This window comes from Salvia hispanica, chromosome 4 (genome assembly GCF_029641045.1).
Source record: "Salvia hispanica isolate PSC_SH4W2 chromosome 4, Shi_PSC_v1, whole genome shotgun sequence".
Classification (NCBI taxonomy): Eukaryota; Viridiplantae; Streptophyta; class Magnoliopsida; order Lamiales; family Lamiaceae; genus Salvia; species Salvia hispanica.
In genome coordinates, this window is record NC_142695.1 from 57061282 (window position 1) to 57083330 (window position 22049).

At 34.4% G+C, this 22049-nt stretch overlaps 8 protein-coding genes across 8 annotated transcripts; all 8 read left to right on the plus strand.

Moving 5' to 3' along the window:
- The first annotated feature begins 444 nt into the window (after positions 1-444).
- On the plus strand, positions 445-1524 carry LOC125195502 (F-box protein At3g07870-like). The gene has a single exon (XM_048093645.2). It carries the CDS (start codon positions 445-447, stop codon positions 1522-1524), a length of 1080 nt encoding a protein of 359 aa, XP_047949602.2.
- A 1146-nt stretch (positions 1525-2670) lies between these two features.
- Positions 2671-3714, plus strand: LOC125195503 (F-box protein At2g23160-like). The gene has a single exon (XM_048093646.2). It carries the CDS (start codon positions 2671-2673, stop codon positions 3712-3714), a length of 1044 nt encoding a protein of 347 aa, XP_047949603.2.
- A 1868-nt stretch (positions 3715-5582) lies between these two features.
- LOC125195504 (F-box protein At5g18160-like) lies at positions 5583-6780 on the plus strand. Its single transcript, XM_089056964.1, has 3 exons — positions 5583-5592; positions 5681-5770; positions 5879-6780. Exons 1-3 carry the CDS (start codon positions 5583-5585, stop codon positions 6778-6780), a joined length of 1002 nt encoding a protein of 333 aa, XP_088913090.1.
- A 1875-nt stretch (positions 6781-8655) lies between these two features.
- LOC148929636 (F-box protein At1g11270-like) lies at positions 8656-9822 on the plus strand. The gene has a single exon (XM_089056965.1). The coding sequence runs from the start codon at positions 8656-8658 to the stop codon at positions 9820-9822; it is 1167 nt and encodes a 388-aa protein (XP_088913091.1).
- A 532-nt stretch (positions 9823-10354) lies between these two features.
- On the plus strand, positions 10355-11563 carry LOC148929637 (putative F-box protein At5g15660). Its single transcript, XM_089056966.1, has one exon. It carries the CDS (start codon positions 10355-10357, stop codon positions 11561-11563), a length of 1209 nt encoding a protein of 402 aa, XP_088913092.1.
- Positions 11564-14581: 3018 nt separating this feature from the next.
- Positions 14582-15688, plus strand: LOC125195505 (F-box protein At3g07870-like). Its single transcript, XM_048093648.2, has one exon. It carries the CDS (start codon positions 14582-14584, stop codon positions 15686-15688), a length of 1107 nt encoding a protein of 368 aa, XP_047949605.2.
- A 1271-nt stretch (positions 15689-16959) lies between these two features.
- LOC125195506 (F-box protein At3g07870-like) lies at positions 16960-17682 on the plus strand. The gene has a single exon (XM_048093649.2). The coding sequence runs from the start codon at positions 16960-16962 to the stop codon at positions 17680-17682; it is 723 nt and encodes a 240-aa protein (XP_047949606.2).
- A 1506-nt stretch (positions 17683-19188) lies between these two features.
- On the plus strand, positions 19189-21839 carry LOC125195507 (heat stress transcription factor A-4a-like). Its single transcript, XM_089070036.1, has 2 exons — positions 19189-19871; positions 20820-21839. Exons 1-2 carry the CDS (start codon positions 19656-19658, stop codon positions 21723-21725), a joined length of 1122 nt encoding a protein of 373 aa, XP_088926162.1. The 5' UTR covers positions 19189-19655; the 3' UTR covers positions 21726-21839.
- Positions 21840-22049: the final 210 nt, after the last annotated feature.

A 22049-nucleotide genomic window follows, 5' to 3' on the forward strand; every position in this document is an offset into this window, starting at 1 on the left:
GAAACCGTGCTTTTTACCAGATTTTCTTTGCCTCCTTGTATTTATGATAACGGCATACATGGAAAATATCAGCTATGTATTTTGAAGGGCCAACTGTGTTTATTCGATTATTTACGTGGTTTTAGTACTGTTGTTATTTGGTGGATTATGAAAATATGTACATAAGTTGTGTATGAATTATCATCCAATATTAATGGATTATGAAAATATTTTAAGAACTCAAAATACAATCATATCGAAATGAAATTTACTTAACATTATTTACATCATTTCCGATTATAGTAGTATTATTATAGTAAGAACTATAAATACAAAAAGGCTTGCTATAATAACTTGAGAAAAAAATATTATTTGTGAGGGGATAAAAAATTTGATTTTGGTAGTATTATAAATTATTGATTTAAGTTTTTGTCATCTGCATGTATTGATAATTTGGTTACCATGATGGGAGATTTTCTTACAAATCTGCCCGAACAGGTGACGAGAGAGATAATTGAAAGGGTCCCGGTTAATAGCCTTATCAGGTGCAAGTGTGTTCGTAAATCATGGCGCAGTCTGATAAATGAGCCTGAGTTTAAGACCTCATATTCTCCAAAACCATGTCTCGCTTTCTCTTATGAAAACAAGTACATGGTCTACGATGACGAGGCACGCAAGCCACTTTTCCGATTCTCGATGAACCCTCCACGCACTATTTTTGCAAATAGTGTTCCGTATAGCGTTGTAATTGATTCAACTAATGGTTTGCTTTTAACAAGGGGTGGATACACTGATACTCTCTATGTATGCAATCCATTGACTCGTGAATATGTGGAGCTTCCTCCTCTAAATAAGAGCGACCACAACTACGTATTTGGATTTGGAGTGAGCAAAATAAGTGGGCAGTATAAGGTTTTATGTTGTGAAGTATCGTCTGAGTCGTGTAAGTGTTACGTGTACACTCTGGGAGAAGGAGGGTCGTGGAGAACCATCTCCGCAGCGACACCTGGCAGCCCTATACTGCGTTGCACTAATGCTTTATTTTGTAACGGAAACCTTCACTGGTTGGCAACTTATTCTGATTTTGAGGGAAAACACTTGGTTTGTTGCTTTGATCTTAAAACCGAGCTCTTTACCAGTTTTTTCCTTCCTCCTCATGTTGGCAAACATGGAAATTGTCAGCTATGTATTTTGGAGGGTCGACTGTGCTTATGCGTTTATTTAGACAGTCATAAGGTTGTTATTTGGAAGATGAATAAATATGGAGATGAGAATTCTTGGGTAAAAGAATATACCCTCTGCCTACCACCGGATACCGGTGGACTCATTTGTCCACTTAAAGTGTTGGACAATGGTGACTTGTTGTTGGCTTTGAATTTTGGTTTTCGCCTATTCATCTACTCCAAAAACACTAAAGATGTCAAGACACATGCTCTTCTTCATCAATCTGGCTCTGTTGAGTACAATATCGCTGCGTATACCCCAAGCTTTGTTTCGCTCAAAGCTATGGGGATTCACAATGTTCAATCACTAAATTTGTACTGATAAAAAGCTTAGATATGGTATTGTCATTACATTTGGGTTCCTCTAGCCTAACAGATTTTCTTGCAATTTTTTTTCATTTTAATAGGTCCTTATGTACTTTTAGTTTTTATTCTATTTATCCTTATTTATTGAATAATTAATTATTCTTTATCTACTTATTATGTTATCAATTGTTATGGGTTATATACACATAGATACATGTTAGATTGCTAACTATCTTAAATTGATAATGATAGTTGTGTCAACATGCATGATATAGTGTCAAACATGAAGACATTTGTAACTTAAAACATAACTTTGGATGATTTATGTTCAATCCATAATTTTCAAAAAGTACCGAAGTAAACCATAACTTTACTGTCTTTAGCAATTGTAACATAAAAATTCAATGAAATTTGTGTTTTAAATCATAATTTTTGGTTTATTTCTAGACAAATTGACATTGTTATAGTGGCCAATCTTTTAGGTGATTATTATGTACGCAGTGAAGATATAATGACAAAAGCTACAAAAGTCACAACAAATTTCACAACAAATCATATGAAACACTTACGAAAGGTAAAAAAGTTGTAAAATTGATCAGAAGTAGCCTAAAAGTTACGATTTATATGACAATTTTGTTCTTAATATTTGTAACAATAAACAAGGGAGAAGGAAGAAGGAAATGTCAGAGAAATAGATTTTGCAGCTATAGAATTCGAGATTCATTGATATAATTAGTGAACCCGTTGCGCGATTTTTTCTCAATTATCATCAAATATTAATGGATTATGAAATTATATATGACTCTGTATGAATTATCATGCAATACTAATGGATTATCAAAATGTACATAAGTTGTGTATCAATTATCATCCAATATTAATGGATTACGAGAATATTATAAGAACTGCAAATAGAATCATATCGAATAGAAATTTAGTTAACTATAATTAACATGATTTACAATCTCTGATTATATTAGGATAATTATAAGAACTCTAACTACAAAATGAATTGCTAACATAACTAGAAAAGAAGGGTGATTTTTGAGGGGGAATGGTTCCAGTATTTGTACAATAGTTTACTAAATTATTGATTTTTGAAGGGTGAGAGGTTGATTTGGTTATGATGAAGGAAGATTTGTTGACAAATCTGCCGGAACAAATGACGAGAGAGATCTTGGGAAGAGTCACGTTTAAAAGCCTTATCAGGTGCAAGTGTGTTTGTAAATCATGGAACGATATGATAGACGTGTCTGAGTTTGAGTCCTTGTATACTTCAAAATCATTTCTCGCTTTCTCTTACGAAGACATGTTCACAATCTACGATGGCAAGGCATGCAAGCCACTTTTCCACTTCTGGATGGATCCTGGTCCCCTTCATTATGGAAATACTGTTCCCTATAGTGTTGTAATTGATTCAACTGAAGGTTTGCTTTTGGCGAGGGGTGGATCAAGTAAAATTCTTTTTGTATGCAATCCAATGACCGAGGAATATGTCGTGCTTCCTTGTTTGTATGACAATATATGGATATATGGATTTGGATTAAGCAAAATAAGTGGGCAATATAAGGTTTTAAGTGGACCAGTATTTTCTGGGTCATATCTTGTGTACACACTAGGAGGAGGAGGGTCGTGGAGAAGCATCTTCGCATCTCCACCAGGAAGCCCCCTGCTTCACAACAATGCTATATTTTGCAACGGAAATCTTCACTGGTTGGTATCTCATTTTGATTTTGAGGACAGATACATGGTTTGTTGCTTTGATCTTGAAACAGAGCTTTTCAACAGTTTTGCCCTTCCTCCTCATGTCAGTGATAGCAACATACATGGCAAATATCAGCTATATATTTTAGAGGGCCGACTATGTTTATGCGATTGTTCAAGTGGTTATAATGTTGTAATTTGGTTCATGAATAAGTATGGAGATGTGAACTCTTGGATAAAAGAATATACCTTCCACCTACCACAGGGTACCGGTCTACCCGTAATTTCTCCCCTCAAAGTGTTGGACAATGGCAACTTGTTGTTCGCAATGAATTTACGTTGCCGCCTATATATCTACTCCAAAAAGACTAAAGATGTCATAACACTTAGTCATCTTGATCTATCTACCTCTCTTTATTACAACATCGCTACTTATACTCCAAGCTGTCTTTCACTCAAAGCTATGGGAATTCACAACGTTCAGTCACTACATTTGTACTGATAGCTATTGGGATTCACAATGTTTAATCACTAAATTTGCACTCTTTAAGATTCACAATTTTTGGTCACTAAATTTGTACTAGGGAAGCTAAAATCCATGTGGATTAATTGTCATTAATTTGGGTTCCTGTACCTTTATAGATTTTCGTCAATTTTTTTTCTTCATCTATGGTTTTTATTTTATTGAATCCATATTTATAGAACGATTAATTATTTTGTCATTTATATATGTTAGTATCATAAATTGGTAATTCTCATGGTTTTTAGCGAAAGAAAGCTTGTACCATAAATGGTGATGTTATAATAATTATCAAAATGGGTAGATCTTTTAAGAATATGATATGTTGATCTATGCAAACTCATTCTTAATACAAAAATACAGAGCCAAACATACGAAGGGCATTTGTAGGTCATTGTTAGCTTATTTTTAGGTCATTATAGTAGAATGACATAAAACGATTTTAACATGACCTCAAATCCGAATGTTATAATATGACCTGAACTTTATAATAACCCTCCATGTTTTTTTTACTTATTGACCACTAGATTGTCAAATATGATGGTCAGGATTTTGGTCTGGATTTTGTATTGAGTTCAATTTTTGTTTGATCACTTTCCTTCTTGAGTATATAAATAGTCCATTATTATTAGTCACTACCAACAAAGGGCCCAAAGACAACAAGTCACATTAACAAAATTATAACTATGTGAAATATCTCATAAACATATCTGGCCCATAGTCGGAGGATGTGTAAATTAGGTACTACTATGATCAGTGATCCAATGTATAAAAGTTCAATCAATTTCAATTTGTGTTCTCTAAAATTACATACACGGCAAGAGTAAAGTGAAATAAGACTCTTATTGTGGAACATACAGAAATCACAAAATAAAACTCTTATTATGGGACAGAGGAGTTCGCAAAATAGAACTCTTATTACGGGACAAAGGAGTATTTAATAAGAATATCGTCTCATCCATTTCGCACCAAAAGCAAAACATTAGCCGAATCAATTACGACACTATTTCCACAATGATTTTGAGTAGTAGGCCAATCGAATCTGGAAAGTGGTGGGAAAAGCTTTCTTACGTTTTTCGTTTTTGATGAAAAGCTTTCTTTACGTTCTTTTCATACCAATCTATATCAATTATGAAAATATTATCATATTGATATTATGAAAATATTATAAGAACTCAGCTTACAAAAGTTTATGTGATATATAGAAAGATGATTTTAGCGGAGAGATTATAGTAATATATATTAGATTTTTTTTAATTTGAAAAAATTAATCCAATCTATTCCATTATTAATAAATTTTTTTGGCATAATGTTTCAATGCCATGTTACTCTTATTTTTTTTTTCATATAATTATATTTTATGTTGATAGAGTCTCATGAAAATTGGAAAGAAGTAGGGGGTGCATGTGATTTTGTATCATTAAATCTCATTGCAATAATTAGTGAACCTGGTGCGTGATTTTAACAATTATCATCCAATATTAACGGATTTATGAAAATATTACAAGAATGCGTATCAATCATTATCCAATATTGATGTATTATGAAAAATTATAAGAACTCTAAATACGATCATATGGAATAGAAATTTTCTTAACACGATTTACAATGTTTCACAATTAGAATATGAGTAATCGGTTATAAATAGATTTTTAAAAATAGTTTCAATATTACACAAATTTGAGTACCTCCTCCTTCCCAAACTACTACGTACTTGATTTCTTTGGAACATATAATCTGAGAAATTGATATTTAAATAAGTGAAGAGAAAATAAAATATGAAAAAGAATAAATTACGGAGGAGGAAAAGAGTAAAGAAGAGAGAAAAGAAAATTTATACCGAAAAAGAAATGGAGCAAGGTAAGAAATTTATAAAACATGTTAAAAAATTTCCCAATTCGATTAGGATTAGTTGTTTTACTCTGATATTTGTTTTTATCATCCGCAGGTATTGATTTGGAAGTAATGAAGGAAGATTTGTTTACAAATCTACCGGTGGAGTTGACTAGAGATATCATGAGAAGAGTCTCAATTAGTAGTATTTTAAACTGCATGGATGTTTGCAAATCATGAAGCAATCTGATAGACGAGGATGAGTTTAAGGCCTCATATACTTCGAGACGATGTCTAGCTTTCTCTTATGAAGACATTTACATCGTCTGGGATGACAAGGTGTGCGAGCCACTTTTCCGATTCTGGATGTCTCCTCCACACATTAAACATCAGAGTGATGTTCGCTATCGTGTTGTAGTTGATTCAACTGATGGTTTGCTTTTGGTGAGGGATGGAAGATCTAATATTCTTTTCGTATGCAATCCATTGACTTGTGAATATGTCGTGCTTCCTCCACTGCCTACGCATAGCCGTAGGTGCATGTTTGGATTCGGAGTTAGCAAAATAAGTGGGCAATATAAGATTTTATGTGGTGAAGAATCTGGGTCATGTCATGTATACACTCTAGAAGGAGAAGGGTCGTGGAGAAGCATCTCAACCCTAGCACCGGGCGGATCTACAGTACCTGGTGCAATTGCTGCATTTGTTAATGGAAATCTTCACTGGTTGGCGTCTGATTCCGAGGAGAATCACTTGGTTTGTTGCTTTGATCTTGAAACCGAGCTCTTTACCAGTTTTTCCCTTCCTCCTCGAGTTAGTGATAATGACATACTTGACGAATATTGGTTGTGTATATTGGAGGGTCGGCTGTGTTTATGCGATCATTTAAACGGTTATGGTGTCGTTATCCTGTGGACGAACAATTCTAGGGATAAGAATGATTGGGTAAAAGAATATACCATCCACCTACCACAAGATATCAAAGGACATGTTTTCCCCCTCAAAGTGTTGGATAATGGTGACTTGTTGTTCGCAATGAAAGTTTATAATCGTCTATTCAACTTCTCCAAAAACACTAAAGATGTCGTGACACATAGTCATGTTCAACGTTCGATCTATGATTATGCCAACATTGCTATATATACCCCAAATTTTCTTTCGCTTAAAGCTATGGGGATTCACAATGTTCAGTCACTAACATATATGCACTACTAAAGCTCAAAACCATGGGGATTGTCATTAAATTTGGGTAGTTATGTTTTTCTATTATGGTCCTTCCATCAAAATTAGTTTTGTCCATTTATGGTAAATTATCTTCTCTAATAAAGTGGGTCTTATTTTCTTTTAACAATACTTTAACTCGTGTTGCCTACTATAGAATCTATTTTTCGCTTGACGGAAGTGGTAGATCTTATATATTTTTAACTTTTATTTTATTAGATAATTATATAGAATGATTAATTATTATGTTGTTTATATATTGCGCAATTATTATTTAACTGTTTACCACATGTACCCTATTTTTTAATTTGATATCATTGAGCAAAAAACTCATACTCAACACTTAATCAATCAATTACTATGCTAACTAAAATTATCATATTTAAACGGAACTAATTCCTAAAATTCTAATGCAAAAAGTTCAGATTTATAGCACATTATTATATCAACTTTGATAATATAAGTATTATTGAGCAAGAAAAAAAAAACTCATAGCCTTCAATAATACTTATGAAACAACCATGTATACAAATAAATAATGTGTAATTTAGAACAATATTTATTAATTGTTCCTAATATTACCAATACTGAAAGAAATACAACGTCAATTATGGGTTGATTTAAAAGGGAGACAATCACAAATGATTATTTAATTGAACTAAAATTTATTGATTTGAATTGTTAAATTAAAATATCAAGACAAACTACATACTAAATGCAACATATTAAATCACAAATTAATTAATTCACCAGAGAAAGTACATCGCTCATTCGCTCCTAACATTACTCCATTTTAATTACATAAAAATAAGATTGTGATTTTTTTTAAATCAAATAATAAATAGTAATAGAATTTTAATTATATAAGTTCATATTGATTAAGCATATTTAGTTTTTCCCTTGCCCTAATTAGACGGCGAGATATCTATGGCCTTGTTTTCCCTCTCATAGTTTTGATGAATGGTGGCTAATTGTTCGTAGTGAAAAACTGATTATTTTATTTATTCTAGAATTAAAACCATCAGGATAGGCAAATTTCAATCATTAATTTTTCTCATTCAAAACATATTCATAGACTATTACTCCTCCGTCCGCAGAACATTGTCCATATTTGATTCGTCGCAGGTTTTAAGAAATGTACTAAAAAATAGTTAGTGAAAAAAGTTAGTGGAACATGAGTCCCACATTTATATATTAGTATTATAATAGAATGTGAATTAATGAGTAGGTGGAATGTGAGATCCATTTATCAAAAATGGAAAAAAGCAAAGTGGACAATATTTCGTGGACGGACCGAAATAGCAAAAGTGGACAACATTTCACTGACGGAGAGAGTATAACTCAATAATTTGCACCATGCATTAGACGTTAAAAGCGTTTGAGAAGCAAATGAAATATTTTATAAAATAAAATTCATTACTAATCTGGACCATATCTTCCATAAACGGCTGTAATTTTGGTGGTTTAATTTTCGAAGTTGCTATTAGAAATTTGGGTATCTTTCGGTTGCACAATTAAAGTAATCTAACAAAGATTAAATTTTAAAAAGTGTATTATGGAAATAAATGTAGATAACATATGTGATTTTCAATTTGTTGAGGGACCAAATTGAAAATAAAGGGTGTTATATTTCATATAAGTATAAGCTAGGGTTATAGAATATCTCTATACTCTCCACAGACTATTGTGAAGAACAAAGCAACGATATCTATGTACTCTCTCTATAGATTACTGTGAAGAATAAAGCAATTCCGCCGTTCAATTCTAGATGGATCAAGGTACATTGCTCTTTCTCCGTTGTTCTTGGTTAATTATCATAGAGTGCTTTAAGTAATTGTTCATTCAATTATTCCAACAGTTGCCTCTAACATGACAAGAAATAGTGGAACCAAACTTTGTGTTGGAGAGAGCTCAGAGTCTGAAGAAGATGGTGATAGTGTTCAGCCCCAATTTAGGGTAACAAACAAGGAAGATTTGTTAACAAATCTACCACGAGAGATAACAGATGAGATCTTGAGAAAACTCCCGATTAGAAGCATTATGATTTGCATGTGCGTTCATAAATCATGGCGCGATTTGATAAAGGGGGTTGAGTTCGCGGCTTCATATAACCCGAAACCATGCCTCATTTTCCCCGATAAAGACAGCGACTGCTACGCGATGTGCGACGAGACTTGGCAGCCGCTTTTCCTGTTCGGCTTGCCTCCTCCTTGCGATCATTATTCACCGGATCCTTTGAAGCGTCTCGTGATTGGGTCAACTAACGGTTTGCTTTTGATGCGGGATGTATACAGAGTTTATAATCGCGAAATTCTTTTCGTATGCAATCCAATCACTCGTGAATATATCGAGCTTCCTCCTGTGCCTACACGGAGGTTCATATATGGATTTGGGTGCGTATACGAATTTGGAGTGAGCAAATTAATTGGACAGTATAAGATTTTATGCTTCGATGAATCAAGGTCATGTCATGTATATACTCTAAAAGGAGGAAGTGGAGAGGGGTTGTGGAGAAGTATCTCAAAAGCATCACTAGGTACCCCTATATTAAGGCATGTTGATTGCGCCTTATTTTTTAACGGAAATCTTCACTGGTTGGCATATGATCATTTTGAAGAGAAACCCCTAGTTTGTTGCTTTGATCTTGAAACTGAGCTATTTACCAGTTTTTCTCTTCCTCCTGGTGAATATTCTAGACTATGTATTTTGGATGGTCGGCTATGTTTACATAATGATGTAGATGATTATCTTGTTGTTATTTGGAGGATGAACAGCTATGGAGATGAAAAATCTTGGATAAAGCAATTTAGCTTCCGACTACTAGATGAGAACGGAATTCTTTTCCCCCTCAAAGTTTTGGCAAATGGTGACTTGTTGTTCGTATTGAATTATCGGCTATTTATCTTCTACGAAAACACTAGAGCTACTCTGACGTATGATTTTCTTCGAAGAAATAAAGATTCCAACATCGTTATTTTTACCCCAAGCTTGATTTCCCTCAAATCCTTGAGGATTGACAGTGTTCAGTTATATTAATTTTGGGGTTTACGTACTCGTTCAGATTTCCTTGCAATATAGCCTTTTAATATGCTAGTACTTTTTAACTTTGTTGATTTCTATAAATTTCGTTTATATAGAGATGTTTTCTTTACATAATGTCTCTTATTATTTATTTATTATTTGAAATTAAAGATACTGTAAAATATCAGATGAAAGATTATAATAAGAAAATTTGAATATTTTTCAATTAAAAAAGTATAATCCATAATTAATTCAATAAAGTAAATTAAATTCTTGATTTCAAAATTTTAAAAACAATATACTTACCTAAATTAAATGAATTTCCGTAACTGTTGTTTCGATTGTTTGAGGTAATTATGTACCTAAATTAAATGAATTTCCGATTTTAACATATCATATTCTATGAATTTAATTTTATACCAAAAATAAATTAATTCCTAATCAACCGCGTATATATAATGCCTACAAATGTTTAGCCACACAAAATTCACTAAAATCAGGCACATTAATTCATCTTAAGCATCTCTAATTTTCTTCATCCATAGGTATGGATTCGGCAATAACGAAGAGAGATTTGTTTGCAGATCTACCGGAAGAGCTGACGATAGATATCTTGGGAAGGCTCCCGATTAAAAGCATTTTCAGGTACAAGTACGTTTGTAAATCATGGCTCGATCTGATAGGAGGGGGCAAGTTTAAGACCTCGTATACTCCGAAGCCATGCCTAGGTTTCTCTTCCGGACACATGTACTCGGTCTACGACGACGAGGGGTCCCGCGAGCCACTTTTCCAAATCTATCTGAATCCTCCACACCTTGTTGATCGTCAAACTAGTGTTCGCTATCGTGTCGTAATTGATTCAGCTGATGGTTTGGTTTTTGTGAGGGATGCGCGCAACACTCTTTTTGTAGTCAATCCAATGACGGGTGAATATGTCAGGCTTCCTCCTCGGCCTATTACTAGGCGTCCGTACATATTTGGATTTGGAGTAAGCAAAATAAGTCACCAGTATAAGATTTTATGTGGCCAAGACGAATCTGGGTCGTGTCATGTATACACTCTAGGAGGAGGAGGAGGGTCGTGGAGAAGCATCTCATCACCATCATTACCATCGTCAATACCATCACCAAAGCCATGTACACGCGCTAGCCACCTTTGTGATAGTGCTGCATTTTTTAACGGAAATCTTCACTGGTTTTGGGTTTTTGAGGAGAAACACTGGATTTGTTGCTTTGATCTTGAAACTGAGCTCTTAACTGTTTTCTCCCCTCCCACTCCTGACTCTATTACCTATTGTTATGGGTATCATTGTCACCAATATCGGCTATTTACTTTGGAGGGCCGGCTGTGTTTTAGTGATTGTAAAAGTGGTTGCGACGTTATTATTTGGCAGATGAACAACTATGGCGATGATAAATCATGGGTAAAAGAATATACCTTTAGCTTACTACCACCTGTAGATCCTAGATTCGCTGGACTTGTCTTCCCCGTGAAATCGTTGGATAATGGAGATTTGTTGTTCACAGTGGATCGTGATCGCCTGTATATCTACTCCAAAAACTCTGAAAATGCCGTGTTGTCTAATTTTTTGCAACACGCTAACTACTATTATTCCGACATCACTGTTTATACCCCGAGCTTTCTTTCGCTTAAAGTTATGGGGATTCAGAATGTTCAGTCGCTACATCTACCCTCGCCTTTCTCCCAGCAGCCCCGCATCTCTTATACGGACCAGCCAACTCCGAGCGCCATATAACCGCCAGCCGGCCGCCACAATGCTAAGGTCCAAAGGCTTTTGATGGACTATGTTTGATTTACGTCAGTTTTTAATTCATATATGTAATATTTATTTCATATACTCGTTTAGATTATCAAGTTTGGTCAAATTATGAAGTTGGATAATTTCATCAAAGAGTTTAAATTTTCCTGAGTTGTACCATTGAGAGGGACATTGATATCTTTTGGTGATGATAAAACGATGCTAGAAAACTATTGGTGTAAAAACTAAATTGTTGTTTCTGAGCACAAGCTTTTTACTCGCATTTCAGCCAGAATTTGTGAGCACATGTTATGCCTGTAAATAAGTGCTTGCAAACAAACGTTTTTTTTATAGTGAGTAGAGCTCAAAATTGATCATAAATATATGACTAAAATATGAATTTAGCCCAAAAATTGTTAAAAAATGATTCCAAAAATAAATAACCGAGAGAGGTGAGAGAGAAGAAAAAGATAGTCTATTTTTGATTTTTTTTAATTTAATTTTATTTTAATTAATTACTCCCTCCGTTCTCTCATAGTTAAAGTGAAATTTTTTGGCACGGAGTTTAAGAAAAGAATGTTTAGTGTGTTAAATATATAGATAAAAAGTAAGAGAAAGGAAAAAAGTATTAGGTCATTTATAAAAATGACTCAACTATGAGGGAACTTCCCAAATTGGAAAAATTGTCAAAAGGAAATGGAGGGAGTATGTATTAGTACACTACTTGAGTCAAAATATCACTGATCGGGTGTTGACCATCAATTTTTAGCGGAACCGTAAGAAAAAGATCACTCCAACGATGATTTCATTTGTTTAGGAGTCGATTTTCAAAAAGTAAATATTTTGGACTAACTGTTGGAATAAATAATTAAACTTGATTTTGTAGTAGAATTATCTAGATATTAGTATGTATTAAAATATCTAGATAGATATTTTAAGAGAATTTTCTAGATTATAGATATTTTGTAGAATTCTCTAGAATTAGGATGTATTAAAATATTTAGATATTTTAGTAGAATTTCCTAGAATGTTAGGAAAATATCTAGATTTTTATGGAGAAAAAATGTAGATATAAAATATTATAGATTCTAGTAGAGAATTCTAGAATATGAAGTGAAGCCCTATAAATAGGGGAGAGTTGTAACATTTTGAACAAGTTGAAGAAGTTGAGAAGTTAGTGAGTTGAGAAAGTTTGAGAAATTGAGTGTTCCTTTCTTCCCCACATCAAAACATCTCCTAAATCATTTCCCACATATTCCACCCATTCTCCTCTCAAATATTTCCTCCAAACTAAATTACTCCTCCAACATATATCCTATATTTTTCCAACACTAACTTCGTGTTTGAGCCATATGTTGAAAACCAATTTTGACCTTAAGAAATAAAAAAAAAAATTTACTACTATTATGTATTTTTAATGAAGTGCATTGTTTTGAACATGGTTAAAAGATGACATAATTGACGAAAAAAAATGAAATAGCGATGAGACTTAGCAGTTATAACTTTTCAAATGGAATGATCAATTTCCAAAATTCTTATATATGTTTCAGAATGCAAAACTTCAAATTTAGTAGTACATTTTTATGGAATCAGTAATATTGGACCAAAATCTTATAATAAACACCTTATAAAATTGTAGGTTGCACGTTGATGCACAAGAAATTGTAAAAAAAACGTAATCAATGTTGCTATTTGAGACTCGCATGAGAAATTGTAAAAAATTAAATAAGAATAAAATTTAAAAGTGTGTTACACGTACGGTTTAGAGGAGGTTGAGTTTTTTTCATTATACTTAAAACAATCAAATTTTAAAAGTAGTCCTATATGACATGAAAATACTTTTAAACATAAAAAATGACAAATAAGGATTTCATTGAATAAAAATAAAAAAGTATACAATTCAGTTACAACGAAAAGTACAAAAATAACCAGATATCCATACTCGATTTTTATTATTAAAAATGATTTTTTATAATTAAAAAAAAATTATTGTCTGTCGTCCGTACTTGTGCAGTGGGAGGACGAGGAGACGGACGACGGTCGAGCGCCCCCTTCATCCACGATAAAACTATCGAGCGAGACGATCCTCTGTCAGCTTGCAATGGCTGGATGAGCGCGCGGAGGAGGCCTTGTCCGGACGAAATCTTAACCATTGTGGATGCTCTAATAAAATTCATTAATCCTATTCAGATTGGGAAACTTGCTAACCAATCTATTAGTATATATTATTAGCTGGGAGAATTTAAAAAAAATAGTTTATTTTTTAATTTGAATGAAAATTAAATTACTCTATTCCATAATTAACTCAACGAAAATAATTTTGATTATAAATATTAAAAACATTTAAATAATAAGTACCTAAATTTTTTTGGAGGATTGGTTGAATTAATTATGTAATTGATTACATCTTTTTTTTACTTTGTTAATTTATACTCCATATTTCAGATAATTTCTTCAATTAATATCTCTATACCATAGTCTATATTTGAACGGGAAACAATAATTCACGTTAAGTAATATTTCTTTCCTTTTACGTACCAATCAATATATTTATTATTTTAGGTTAAAGATTACAGGCTGGAAGATTGGTACTAACAATAATATAATATTTAATTTGGAAAAGAATATCTATTCCATAATTAATTCAACTAAGTAACATAAATTCTTGATTTTAATTTTTTTTTTAAATAATTGATTTCCATAAACATAGGAGGATTAGTTGAGTTATTTACGTAACAGATTGTATATATGTTTCCAATTTAAACTATCATACCTTAATTTAACTTCACACCAAAAATACAAAAATTATAAGTAGTATATAATGCCTACAAAAGGCTCGGTTTAGCCACACAAATTTCTCCCAAACAGGCACATTAATTCATCAAGGTTAGAATACACGAATTGTCACATTATTTGCCTTATTAATTTCCATTAATTTCAATTTATTTTTCTCTGTGCCATGATTTCTACTATGATGTTTGTTTTTCTTCATCCGCAGGTGTAGAATTGGTGATAATGAGGAGAGATTTGTTTACAAATCTGCCGGAAGAGTTGGCGATAGATATCTTGGGAAGGCTCCCGAGTGAAATCATTATAAAGTGCAAGCTCGTTTGTAAATCATGGCTCGATCTGATAGAAGGGGGCAAGTTTGTGACCTCGTATACTCCGAAGCCATGCCTCGGTTTCACTTCCGAACACATGTACACGGTCTACGAAGACGATGCCAGCGAGCCACTTTTCCATATCTCGCTGAATCCTCCACACGTTGATTGTGGATATAATTCACGGTGTCGTGTTTTAATTGATTCAACTGATGGTTTGCTTTTTGTGAGGGATTCAGACAAAAATCTTTTCGTAGTCAATCCAATGACTCGTGACTATGTCCGGCTTCCTCCACCGTCCACTACTTGCCGCCCGTGCATATTTGGGTTTGGAGTGAGCAAAATAAGCCGGCAATATAAGATTTTATGTGGCCTAGAAGATTCTGGGTCGTGTCATGTGTACACTCTAGGAGGAGGAGGTGGTGGGTCGTGGAGAAGCACATCAGCACCATCATCACCAGCCGGACGTATACGTCCTATAACGCTTTGTGATGTTGCTGCATTTTTTAACGGAAATCTTCAGTGGACCTCTAAGGCAGAATACTGGAGTATCTGCTGCTTTGATCTTGAAACAGAGCTCTTTACTGTTTTTTTCCCTCCTCCTCTTGCCTCTAATCTCGAAATGCATCACGAGTATCGGCTATGTACTTTGGAGGGTCAGCTGTGTCTATGTGAATGTAAAGGAAGTGGCAATATTGATATTTGGCGAATGAACAGCTATGGAGATGATAATTCTTGGGAAAGAGCATATACCTTCGACCTAAAACAACGAATACCACCTATATTCGGTGGACTTATTTTCCCGCTAAAAGTGTTGGACAACGGTGATTTGTGGTTCACAGTGGATCGCAGTCTCTTGTATATCTACTCCATAAACACTGAAAGCGCTGTACTACATAATCCCCCTCAATGCTCAAGTCGTTTTAATTCCGATATCACTACTTATACCCCAAGCTTTCTTTCGCTCAATGCTATGGGGATTCCAAATGTTCAGTCACTACGACCACGACCACGACCATGACCACCTTCTTCCAGAAGCCGTGTGACATATCATCGGCGGCCGCACCACAAGGCTAAGCTCCAAAGGCGTTTGATAGACTAGATTTGATTTAAGACAGTATTTTCTTTCATAATAATTAATATGTAGTGTAGTAACTTTTTTTATTTCATAACAACGATTGTCCAGCTCTAGAAAATTTTACTCAGAAAAAATTCTCTAGTCTAAGTATACCAAGTTGGTAATATGAGCTTAATTTTTTTTTACAAATTATGGAAACTTTCCTCTGATAATTTATTTTTAGTTTTTATTCGCCATCAAAAATATTAAAAAATAATATTAATTAATTAATATATAGTAATAAAGTTTAAACTATGGCCATACTTTATTATATGAGTAGATTTTTCTTCATAAAATCAAAGATAAAGTATCGTTTTAGCATATTAATTGATTATGACATAATTTAAATTTCGTAGCATATTAATTAATTAGTATGCATTAAAAAATAAGTTTTATTCCACTTTTAATACTACGGTATGTTATTGAAACTCCCGATGCATATTTTTTTTTCATTCCATATAAGATAGGTGATGATTTCAAATTAAGTAAATCTCTACTCCTTTCCTTATACGGTTTTACCAATCCATATCAATTATTTGTTATATTATTTTAGGTTAAAGACTACGCTAAAATTTCAGCCGAAAGATTATACTTAGAAAATTTTATTTGAAAAAAATACAAAGAACAAGACGTAGATTTTATCTCTGCTCCTTTCATTTTTACCTATATTTGTTATTTATTTATTACGTTAGAATTTCAGCTGAAATATTATATTAAGAAAATTTGAATATTTTATTAGAAAAATATATCTATTCCATAATTAATTCAATTAAGTAGATAAATTCTTGATTTCAAAGTTTTAATCTCCATAAATATAGAAGGATATCTTGGGTTAATTACGTAACAGATTATGTTATGTTTCCAATTTAAAATATCATATCTTAGTTTAATTTTATACCAAAAATAGATAAATTTCTAATCGAGAAACGGACTGCGTATACATATAAATTTTCTACTAAGACCTAAAAAAAGGTTAGATTTAGCCACACAAATTTCACCAAAAACGAGCAAATTAATTCATCCTTTGTAGCTCTAATTATTACTAAGGTCACAATGCACGAACGTATGTATACGAATTGTCATATTATTTGCCTATATTAATTTCAATAAATTTCAAATTATTTTTCTCTGTACCATAATTTCTAAGTTGAATTTGTTTTTCTTCATCCGTAGTTATGGATTTGGTGGTAACGAAGAGAGATTTGTTTACAAATCTGCCGGAAGAGTTGACAATAGACATCTTTGGAAGGCTCCCGAGTAAAAGCATTATAACGTGCAAGTCTGTTTGCCAATCATGGCTCGATTTGATAGAGGGGGGCAGGTTTAAGACCTCGTATACTCCGAAGTCATGCCTCAGTTTCACTTCCGGACACATGTACACGGTCTACGATGACGAGGCCAAAGAGCCACTTTTCAAAATCTGTCTGAAATTTGGAACTAGTGTTTGCTTTCGTGACGTAATTGATTCAGCTGATGGTTTGCTTCTTGTGAGGGATTTATGCAATATTCTTTTTGTAGCCAATCCAATGACTTGTGAATATGTCCAGCTTCCTCCACTGTCTACTACTAGCCGCCCGTGCTTATTTGGATTCAGAGTGAGCAGAATAAGTCACCAGTATAAGATTTTATGTGGCCAAGAAGATTCCGAGTCATGTCATGTATACACTCTGGGAGGAGGAGGGTCGTGGGGAAGCATCTCAGCACCATCATCACCACGTATACGGCCTACACCACTTTGTGATAGTGCTGCATTTTTAAACGGAAATCTTCATTGGCTGTTTCAAGGGGAACACTTGATTTGTTGCTTTGATCTTGAAACCGAGCTCTTTACTATTTTTTCCCCTCCTCCTCTTGTCCCTGGTTGCAAAAAATATCATGAATATCGGCTATGTGCTTAGGAGGGTCAACTGTGTTTATGCGACTGCAAAGGTGGTTGTGATGTTGTTATTTGGAAGATGAATAACTACGGTGATGATAATTCCTGGGTACAAGAATACACCTTTCACTTACTACCAAGTATAGCACCTAGATTTGTTGGACTTGTCTTCCCCCTAAAATTGTTGGACAATGGTGATTTGTTGTTCACAATGGATCGTGATCGAGATCGCTTGTATATCTACTCCAAAAACACTGAAAATGTTGCGGTATCCAATCTTCTTCAACAATTTGAAGGCTCTTATTCCTACATCATTACTTATACTCCAAGTTTTCTTTCGCTCGTGGCTATGGGGATTCAGAATGTTCAATCACTACAAGTAAACCCACCTTTCGTGCCATATTACCTCATCCCGCGGCCGCGCCGCAAGGTTAAGGTCCAAAGGCGTTTGATAGACTATATTTGATTTAAGACACTAGTATTTTATTTCACAATAATGTGTAGTAGTAATTCCACAACAACTATTGACCTAGAAATTTTTACTCTCTCCATCTTATAATAAATGTCCCATTGTCATTCTGGTCGTTTTCACAATAAGAGTCACTCTCATCTCACCTTCTACTGTTCCATATTTGATAGTATTTCACTAGCTCATATCACTTTCATTTTATAATACATATGACCAAAATACGAATTTGATCCAAAACATTCAGTTTTTAGAAAAACACGTCCATAACAAATGAAATACTTGTCGGAGTGGTCCTTTTTTTGACGAATTTGTAAAAAAACTAACGGTCATGCTTCCGTGCAATTAGCGTTGACCGTTAGTTTTTTGACGGAACCATAAAAAAATGGACTCCTCAGGCGACATTTTCATTGTTATGCACTTATTTTTCAAGAAGTGAATATTTTAGGTCAAATTCGTATTTTGGTCATATGTTTAGGACAAAAATATACCTTAATTCTAAAGTTTATACGTAAAAATGGTATCCATACTTCTTCCCATTGCTTCATCTTTGAAACTATCATTCTAGTCCATTTTGGACCATATTTCTCAAAACTCGTGCCAAGTTAAACTTGAACAATATTTTATGGACGGACAAAATATTAAAATTGAAGTCCGTGAAATGTTTAGGACAACTTTTCATGGACGGACTAAAATGGTAAAACTGGACAATATTTCACGGATGGATGGAGTAACAATTATTTAATCAAGCTATAAAAACACCCATTAAAAAATGAACTATTAAAGAAAGAAGAGAAATTAAGTTGCTTGTCCAACACTATAATGGATTTCAACACAAATTAAATACATTAATAATCTAATTAGCTTGTGTCACAATTAATCAATAAATGATGATTCACTAATGACGACGACTGCGTCTCTGTTCTTCGTCACCAAAGTTGAATTCAACGCATAATAATATTATTAACAAATCAAAGGCAGAGCATCTTTGAATTTTCAACTGCTTTTCTGTTTAATTAATCAAAAGAAAAATTACTCCTCACGATTGATATTTCTCAAGTAGGTGTTGAAAGTCAAGTCTGCACTTCTTTTTCCCCTGCATTGATTATGCCCAAATCGTCAAAATTTCAAAATTTTGACCATCGCATCACTCTGTTTTTCCTTGTGTATTTATCCTTCTCACCTCTCTGCTTTTCCTTCTTTCCCACCAAGAATCCCGTGTCTCCCAATTTCCCCTCTTTTCTTGATTTTGTTTTCCCTAATTTTGCAATTTGGAGCAAAATAAGTGTGATTTGAAAAGTAAAAAACCTTTCTTTTCTGTTCTTGTTTATGATATTTCAATTTGGAGTAAAGTAAGTGTGATTTTGTGATCCCTAATTTTGCAATTTGGAGCAAAATAAGTGTGATTTGAAAAGTAAAAATCCTATCTTTATTGTTCTTGGTTATAATTTCAGCTTGATTTTAGTTGTGGAGTGTTTAGAAGAGTGAGGGTTTTGGGGCTCTGTTTTGTAATTGGATGTGAAGTGTAAATGGAAGGAACAAATGGAAGCTCTGGTTCACCAGCACCATTTCTGTTGAAAACATATGAAATGGTGGATGATTCTCTGACTAATGCAGTTGTGTCTTGGAGTAGAACAAGCCATAGTTTTGTGGTGTGGAATCCACCTGAGTTTGCTAGGGATTTGTTGCCTAAGTATTTCAAGCACAACAATTTTTCCAGCTTTGTCAGACAGCTCAATACTTATGTAAGCCTCCTTGCTTCTTCCCATTTCCTTTTTTAGATCAATCATCTTTGAAGCTATCATTTTAGTTGATCTTCTTTGTGTAATGTATTGCTCAATCACTTGTGCTTTGTGTTTGTGTGTCTGATTTTTGCACTTTTCTTGCTAGACATTGACAAATTGCTGATGCCATGTTATTGTTTGGTGCTTAAAATTGGCAATGAATGGACATTTTGATTACTTGTTGTATCAGATCTTATGAAAGATCAATCATTTTCAAACTATAATGTATTGCTTCGATCACTTGTGGTTTGTGCTCGTATGTCTGTTATTCGCACTTATTTTGCTCGCTGCCTCGTTGTATGTTGTATGAATCCATTTATATGATCTGATCTGGCAAGACAAATTGCAGATTTCATGTCATGTTTGGTGATTAAAAATGGCAATGAATCGACATGTTGATTACTGGTTGTATCAAATCACTTGTGATTTGTGCTCGTGTGTCTGTTGTATCACACTTTCCTTTCTCATTGCGTGTTGTATGCATCCATTTATATGCTCAAAAGAAAAGCAATACGAGTTGCAGATTTTATGTCATTCATTTGGTGTTTAAAATTGGCAATGAATGGACGTGCAACGTGCTGATTACGTGTTGCATCAGATTCATCGAAAGATCAATCATCGTTCACGCTATCATGCTCTTTGACCTCTTTGCATAATGTATTCCTCAATCACTTGATTTGTACTTGTGTGTCTGTTTTTTCGCACTTCTCATGCTCGCTGTATGTTGTATGCATCCATTTATATGCTCGGAACTGGCTAGACAAACGAGGCAAATTACAGATCTCGTGTCATTGTTTCGTGTTTGAAATTGACAATGAATGGTCATGTTGATTACTTGTTGAATTCAACTAGTTTAGGCTAAGTTCTTTTTTCGGGTTACACAGCTGACTGAATTTCTTTCAATTTTAGGGCTTTCGAAAGGTTGATCCGGATCAATGGGAGTTCGCAAACGAGGAGTTCATCCGGGGACAAAGGCATCTATTAAAGAACATCCACAGGCGAAAGCCCGTCCACAGCCACTCGGGCAATGGGAATGCAGCGCCAGTAACTGACTCCGAGAGAGAAGAGTTTGAGAAGGAGATTGAGAAGCTGAAGCAAGAGAGAATCTCCCTCGAGACAGAGGTGGAGAGGTATAGACAGGAGAATCGAGGCTATGAGCACGAGCTGAGATCACTGGGGCAGACATTGCACACCATTGATCAAAGGCAGCGGCAGCTGTTGGATAACTTGGCTCATCTCCTGCAGAGCCCGAGTTTGATAGACCAATCTGAATCTCCGAACAAGAAGAGACGGATGCTTGCTCTGCACTACTTCAAAGACGAAGCCATGTTGATCGAAGACAATCCAAGCCCTTCATCTCCTCCACTGTTGGACTTGAAGCAAGTCGAGAAGCTCGACTCGTCTCTCACTTTCTGGGAGAAATTCGTTCACGGGATCGACCAAATCCCCTCAGATTCCCCGTCCTCCTCGCCTATGGAGTCTGACATCAATGTCATTATCCCGGGATCGCCTTGCTCTGCATCCTCGGCCTATATCGAAAGCCCTGCAATATCATCCATCCGAATCGATCCTGACTCGAGACCATCAGGAGTCGACATCAACATAAGTCCGGCCAAAACCCCAGATGCTAGATCAGCTGAAGCTCGACACGGGAGTCAGTCTGTGCCGGCTAATGATGTGTTCTGGCAACAATTTCTGACAGAGGCTCCCGTGCAGCCGGATCCTAGTAGATTCGCGGAGGAACACAAGCCTTGGTGGATTGTGGATGGCCTTAACCAACACATGATACATCTCACTGAAGGTGAGAGGATCTGATGGTATATATATTAGATGATTCATGTTGTTTTCTTGTTCTAGATTTTACTTGTTTTCCCTTTTTTGCTTTGTGTATCATTAGACTGCATATATATATAGGGGCTTTGTGAATGAGTTGATGAGTATAGACATTCTATATAGGACTAATTATGAGTTTTTTTGTTCAAGCACAAACCACATGTGTTTTAATAAAAAATTGGTAAAGTGGGAGAGAACGAGAAATAATAGGGAAGTAAGAGATAAGTATATAGAGAAAAGGTAAGTTAAATATGGAAGAGAGGAGAAAAAAATAATTAGTAAAGTATAAGAGAAAAACTTTCTATT

Coding starts and splice junctions, on each gene's coding strand:
- LOC125195502 (XM_048093645.2), top strand. CDS start 445: ATGGGAGATTTTCTTACAAATCTGCCCGAACAGGTGACGAGAGAGATA.
- LOC125195503 (XM_048093646.2), top strand. CDS start 2,671: ATGACGAGAGAGATCTTGGGAAGAGTCACGTTTAAAAGCCTTATCAGG.
- LOC125195504 (XM_089056964.1), top strand. Junction 5,771..5,878: donor GAGAAGAGTCTCAATTAGTA/GTATTTTAAACT, acceptor TCTCTTATGAAG/ACATTTACATCGTCTGGGAT.
- LOC148929636 (XM_089056965.1), top strand. CDS start 8,656: ATGACAAGAAATAGTGGAACCAAACTTTGTGTTGGAGAGAGCTCAGAG.
- LOC148929637 (XM_089056966.1), top strand. CDS start 10,355: ATGGATTCGGCAATAACGAAGAGAGATTTGTTTGCAGATCTACCGGAA.
- LOC125195505 (XM_048093648.2), top strand. CDS start 14,582: ATGAGGAGAGATTTGTTTACAAATCTGCCGGAAGAGTTGGCGATAGAT.
- LOC125195506 (XM_048093649.2), top strand. CDS start 16,960: ATGGATTTGGTGGTAACGAAGAGAGATTTGTTTACAAATCTGCCGGAA.
- LOC125195507 (XM_089070036.1), top strand. CDS start 19,656: ATGGAAGGAACAAATGGAAGCTCTGGTTCACCAGCACCATTTCTGTTG. Junction 19,872..20,819: donor TCAGACAGCTCAATACTTAT/GTAAGCCTCCTT, acceptor TTTCAATTTTAG/GGCTTTCGAAAGGTTGATCC.